Here is a 6,591-nt window from a genome sequence, read left to right on the forward strand (position 1 = left end):
TCATTTGAACTCCGAGCGTCGAATTAAAAAGTCACTTGGCGACCATAGCAGTTCTGGATATGAATAAATAAAATGTTTTGACGGACTTCCACCTCTCTTTAAAACAGGATAATTGGACAGGAACTCGTGCTTCTTTCTATGCTGCAGTCCCAAATGCTATTTGTATCAATTGATTACGATTCCAGTCTTTCAGAATTTCTTCTAAAACTTCCACATACGTTGTTCTCCGAAGTTGTAGGGAAATTATATGTGGCGTTCTTAATAATTGTTTACTTCTATTTAAGGAAAAGTTTTTATTATCTGTGTTACGGCTACGTCTTGCACACCTGTTTATGTCAGCACATTTATGTATACTGAAACTCCTTATGCTCTATAATATTACACAAACGACTCAAGCTTCTTATCATTACTTGTATTTCGAATTAATTTGGCCAGTCTGTTAAGTTAATAACGAGAATTGTACACAATCATGTTGAGCATTCTTTAACGATAGTTTAATTATCTGTGACCGTAGGCGGACCTTGATTCTCAACGAAAGTCCACAAGATTTGAAATGTTTGAATAATGGTGTTAGTATTGTGAAGGCTTTAATGGTAAAATATGAAGAGCGAAACCGGCCAACTTATATTTGTAAAGATTGATCGACATAGTTTCAGATTAAATATAATAAATTACAAATGAAATTCAGTTGAGGTTGTTTGTAATGTTGAACAGGGAATGACCTAGAATTAACCTCAAATTTGTTCATATTTTCTAGCAGTCTTGTACAGAATGGAAGCAGGTAGGGGTTCAAGTTATAGTGAGAAAAATAAATCAAACATGCGTGGATATGCACCGCTTCAAGGTGGCACTAACCTACCAATGAAGACTAAAACCAGTTGTAGTATGAAATTCATTGATGTGGATGGACAGCAAAACATGACAGAACCTGATACAGTATCCCACCAGTGTGCTGGTAACAAGATATTGAGTAGAGGGCAGTCCTCTGCCCCAAATTTCCCCACAGTAAGGAATCCAAACAGTCATCATGATGTCACAAATACAAGAAACTCTGAACCAGGAGTGAGGCACATTGGCCGTGTGGACAAGTCACTGGGTGGACAAGATTCCTATCAACATGATGCTACAAAAGTTCCAACAATAGAACAACTTGAGCATTTAACACCAACAAAGGAACTACTATTGCATTATAGAAAAAAAATTTTGCAACTGAATAATGATTATCAAGACCTGATGGAGAAAGTAGATCAGTATGTATATTAGTTAGTTAAACACACAGTTCGTTTAAGAACTACACATCAGTAGAATAACTTGCCACACCTTGTTCTTATTTCAGAATATAAATTGGCACTCCATTTCCATATTCTGCCATATATCTGATTTGAACATTGCCTGGAATTATCTGCTTTAACTTCCTCGAAATACACCTTTTCTATAATTTGTAGCTTACATTTGAATGCTATATAATATAACTTGACATAGGACTGTTTACTTAGTCACTGTCTATTACTAAACAAATCTGCAGACATAATATTGCAGAGTATTTAAATATCTGAACTTCTGTGTGTGAGCTGAAGTTCCGTTTTTTCATATCCATTATTAAGTGTGATGTCAGTTTATGTACCAATGCCTTCAGACACCAAATATACTGTAGATGACTGTTAAGTTTGCCCATTTTTATTTACTAAAGCACATTTTTAATGGTCTGATGTGAGAGACTAGCTGTCATGATCCCGTCATGTCTTAGCATAGTTGTTGAAACACTCTCAATTACTTGGCATTCAGTTTGATGTTGGTAATGATTCTGACTGCTTCTTATGTAACATAATCAGATGGGCAGTATTCCTTTTCACGTGACAGTTTTACACCCATCAGATTCTGATGGTAGAAATCACAATGTAGAGCATGTTTGTTGATCACAGCTGCGGCTTTTCGGACTCACATCACTACAGCCCCATATGTGGTTACAGTGGAAAACACTTCAAGGGAAATGTCAAGCCTTCATAAGAAGTTTGGAATCGCTGTACAGAATGATGTTAGTGAGGATAATTTAGCCAAGTATAAGCTGCAGTATGATAATGATTTGCATTGACGATTTTAATTTGCAAGCGTATGCAGAATAGTTCTGGGAGATGCTGTCACTAAATCACCCCAGTGGTCGTCCCACATTGATAAGTATAAGTACTTGCTCTCGGCAGCACACAGTTCTGAGGCTGCCCCAAGTGCCAGAATCCTCTTGTGGAACTTGGCAATGAGAGGTAGAATATGGTGGAACACAAATGTATTATGATGACCATATTTAATTTGTTTTATTTACATTTGCAGATGCCAATCTATAAGCAATTTAAATTTCCAATCACAGAAAGATTTAGAACGTCGTAATTCTGAAGTATCCAAATTGCAGAAAACAGTCAGTGACCTTCAAGTTTATATGCAGCAGGAACGTGAACAAGTCCTGCGTTTATACAGTGAAAATGATAGGTTGCAGGTATATTTATTATGACGAATATTTTGTGGTTTCACATATAGGAAAAGTTTTGTTGATTTGCTTCCAGTAATAATTTTACCAAGAGATTTTATTTCATTGCACTACAGATACGTGCGGCAGAGGATCACAAAAAAATTGCATTCCTGTTATCACTGAATCGTATGACTGAACATGATGTATTATATCTCTCATCTCTTCCTCAGCACAGAATTGTACCTCGGGTAGAACGATCGCAATTTAATCACAATGTAAGAGATATGAATGGTAAGTTCCTTATTTGCCTCTGATATATGTAAGGCAGTGGGCATTTCCACTTGTTGGCTCTCATTTGAGCTCAGATATGTTGGTTCCGTAATCTCGGTGAGAGACGTTATAAAACAATTCAAGAGGACTTTGATGTTTTGCAGGCAGATTAAAACAAGGTACAAGTAACAATTTAGCTGGTGTCAGTGGTCATCTTGATCCAAAAGGAGGCTGTGAAGAGGCCACCGCCCTCTCTGCTCAGTTGGAAGAACGTTTTAAGATTCATCGGAATCAAGTGCTCTCGCTCTTAAAAGACAGAGAAATTAGTTGGAAGGAAAGAAGTGTGGAACAAAAGAGACTTGGGGACCAAGTTTCTGTTCTTTCTGAAAGGTTAAGTTACCTAATTGACACTTGTTGAAGTAACATACAGTGTAATGATTGAATATAAGACACCAAAATATTAACAATAATGTAGTCAAGGTTATATGGAATTGCACCCAAAATGGCAAATTCTAATGAGATGGCAATAGTACGCGTGTTATGCCTGTACTTTCCTGTTAATTTACTTTGATTTTGCAAATGGCAGTACTTTTATCCTCTCCTGTTCTTCATACTTCATAAACTGTACACAGGAAATTATCAGTAATACAGCACATCTCTCTGCTGAAATGGCATCCTAGCAGTTTACTGTCACCGCCTTCAAAATACTGCAGTTTCCAGTCTTCTTTATTTATTTCTGGGAGTAATTTGCATTGATATTGGATGCATGAAATAACATGAATTAAATGTATTCTTCTGTGTCCGTTGCCAGTATTTCAAGTCTTCTCATAGTTCCTAGCTGTATAAAATCTTGACAAAAAGATGGGCATAAAACTATGTATGCTGCAGAAAATTGATAAAGTTCTGGAAAATGAACTCTTGGAGCTCATTTGAATACTGCATGCCTCCAACAGGTACATGTAGCCACATCTGTGGCTACAGGATGGTGACTCCATTTGTTTAAAAGTATAGAGTCATCGTGAAACATTCTTATTCATTAATCCTTAATTCCATTTAATGTAAAAATATTTTATGTATTTGGTTTCGTGCATTCTTTAATTATGTATATTGTTAATGAATAACAGTATTTTGTGTCTTATTAGTTGATCCAGAGAATATCGTTGTGTTGAATTGTAACACTCTGAATATTCTTCCTGGTATTAATTACAGTATATGATGCCGCATTCAAGAAATTGAACGTGTGTTAATGCTGACAGTAGATGGAACTTTTTTGTTGTTACTTTCAGATTAAAAGATACCCAAGATCAGTTGTGTGATGTTACAAAAGAGCTGGTTAAAGTTAAAAAAGACAGTGGTATTAACGAACTCAACTGGATTACTGAAAAGAATAGACTATTACAGAATTTGGAATTATGCCAAGAGATAATAGGAGAGTTTTATCCTTCTGCATCAGAAAGTGGCAATGGTCTGAAACTGAAATCCAGTCAACAACTTTGTGCACAGGTTGATCATTTAAAGGTGAAATAATATTTGCAGTTACATTAATATACATGCATTGTGTAATGTACACCAGATGTTTTTACCTGCAAGCACTATGTTGGGCGATTTCGATCTACATGTACAAAGTGTCTTGTTGCTCCTCAACTGTCATGTAGACCACTAGAAATATTCATAAATAAGCTGTGTAAGGCAATCTATAAGGCCAGCAAGAGTTAACAGTTCAGCCCAAAGGGTTTTCAGGAAATCCGGGTTAAAAAGTTCCTCTTCTTTATGTAAAAGTATGAAATCTTAGGAAAATGTAAATTTTTTTTCACTTATGTCAGAAATGGGATATTTAAGATTGTTTCGTGATGGTGTAGTAATGAGGCTTGTACAATGGAATGAACGTTTGCTAATAAACACACAATTCTACTCTGTGTAATGTGACCTGTTGACTGACTGTTAAAGCATAAATAAGTAAAAGAAAAGTGCACGTTACATAAAAGAATTATCCCATTCATTTCATCTCGGAATGGTAATCTTCAAAAGAGAGCATCATGTTGCACTTCTGCTGTACAACTTTATGAATTTTTTACTCAGGATATATCAAACTGTTATAAAATTCACCTTCAAATGTTTAGTTAACTGCTGGACTTAAAATGGTAGGCTGAGTTTGAATTAAAACCAGTTACTAGCACAGAAATTAGCCAGGCACCATACAAAGACGGAATTTAGTCTAAATATGATGAACTTATTAACAGCAGTGTCCGAAAGGTTTGCAATTTAAAGGTTTTATTCCGTTTTTGTTTTCAAGATAAATTCATTGTGAAACTTCTTACTAACAATTTTAATGAATAAAGATTCTTCTCTATGCGCAGGATCAACTGAAGGAACGAGACAATTTAGTTTCCATGTATCAAGAACAATATATACAGTTAAATGAAGAGGCTGCAAAGCTTAGAGAACAATTGGACATCAGCAAGAAAATGTTCCGGGTAAGAAGTTATTTGTATCGTAGTTAATCACATGGTAATGGGGTATTAGATTCAAAATGAAATAAATATTATCTCCATCGTACTTGATGTAATCTGAAGACGACTTGGATTAAGTCAGCAGATTGAGGTTTCAAAATGTCAGAAGTGCTGGGGAAAATTGAAAGTAGCATTTTCATAAAGAAAATGTGGCAAATGAACTGATGGAGATAATGCACATCAGGGTTTAACTGACATGAGAGTGATTAAAAATTATACCAGACACTTAAAAGCATTTCTTCACATTACAGGAACAAGTACAGAAATTGGCAGGACAAGTGACATACTTGAAAAAGAAGTACAATGACCTAGATCGTCGCAGGAAGTTGGAAGCAGAAGGTTTCTGCAGTGATATAAAAATTTTAAGAGGACGCCTACAAGATATAGAGAAAAATGTTAAGAAATTTTTCCGCAAACAGGTGTCTCCTCAGGCGTCTTATCCTACAAATAATGACCTTTTCTTAGCAGCCAGAGAAACAAGGACACAGTCACAACAACTTGAACGAGAGTTAAGGGACATTAAGAGAAAAGTTGAAGAAATTGAAACTAGTATTAGAGATTGTGCAGTATAAGGAATGACTGTACGGTTTTTATTTCTTGTAAAACTACCGATAATTTTCTGTGCCTGACATTGCTGTATGAGATATAATATTACAATTAAGCAGAATTTAATATGATATAATAAAGATTTATCTCAAAATGTGTTTGCCTTCCTTTATGAATTTTCATGTGAACCTGAGATTGAAAAGAAATGTGATCACATTCATTAACTTTCACCTGATTGAATTTATTTTGCTTATTCTAACAAAGGCAATGCTGTGACATCATTGTGGCATGTTAGCAGCCTCTAAATACAACAGAAATCACATTAGGATAATTTACTCCAATGGACTTGAACACAAAAATTTTGAGTTCACATATACGTAAATTGTTAGTGACAAACAAAATATGTATCATGATGAATTCGTCAAGTATTTCCGAATGTCAGGTCTTACTGAGCTTTCAAGTCCTGATGACAGCATTACAATAAATAAATGTAATATTAATTTGTGCTCCAAACTTGTGTAAAACTGGATGGAAACTACATTTGTGCTTTACACAAATATAAAGTTCAACCCTTTAGAAGATGGCAGTAACTATGTACCCCTAGTTTTGAATGTTCAGCAATTTGGTCTGTTGCCTACACATCAACTTTATGGGTTCACCCATTTCTTAGAACAGACAGAAAAACTTTTTGTACTCATCATTAAAAGATTAAACTTTGTAACTGTGATATGGCATGTTTTCTTGGAGACAGGAACCAAACTATAAATATTATTCAGATAGGACTTGTCCCCTAAAGCAGCGTTT

General features: G+C 35.2%; 1 protein-coding gene across 5 annotated transcripts; it reads left to right on the forward strand.

Moving 5' to 3' along the window:
- Positions 1-302: 302 nt before the first annotated feature.
- Positions 303-5,945, forward strand: LOC110834972 (coiled-coil domain-containing protein 77). Of its 5 annotated transcripts, none has more exons than XM_022074707.2 (8): positions 303-630; positions 758-1,250; positions 2,326-2,488; positions 2,596-2,752; positions 2,896-3,121; positions 4,018-4,249; positions 5,089-5,205; positions 5,493-5,945. In XM_022074707.2, exons 1-8 carry the CDS (start codon positions 591-593, stop codon positions 5,811-5,813), a joined length of 1,749 nt encoding a protein of 582 aa, XP_021930399.1. In that variant the 5' UTR covers positions 303-590; the 3' UTR covers positions 5,814-5,945. The 5 variants fall into 5 exon arrangements, with proteins under 5 accessions (XP_021930399.1, XP_021930403.1, XP_021930404.1 ...); XM_022074711.2 differs by having other exon boundaries at positions 306-593; positions 761-1,250; XM_022074712.2 differs by having other exon boundaries at positions 306-569; positions 761-1,250.
- Positions 5,946-6,591: the final 646 nt, after the last annotated feature.

The sequence above is a fragment of the Zootermopsis nevadensis genome, unplaced genomic scaffold, assembly GCF_977971745.1.
Source record: "Zootermopsis nevadensis isolate Lab colony 2312 unplaced genomic scaffold, Znev_1.0 Znev_ptg000023l, whole genome shotgun sequence".
Lineage (NCBI taxonomy): Eukaryota > Metazoa > Arthropoda > Insecta > Blattodea > Termopsidae > Zootermopsis > Zootermopsis nevadensis.

Coding starts and splice junctions, on each gene's coding strand:
- LOC110834972 (XM_022074707.2), top strand. CDS start 591: ATGGTAAAATATGAAGAGCGAAACCGGCCAACTTATATTT. Junction 2,753..2,895: donor CAATGTAAGAGATATGAATG/GTAAGTTCCTTA, acceptor GATGTTTTGCAG/GCAGATTAAAACAAGGTACA. Junction 5,206..5,492: donor TCAGCAAGAAAATGTTCCGG/GTAAGAAGTTAT, acceptor TTCACATTACAG/GAACAAGTACAGAAATTGGC.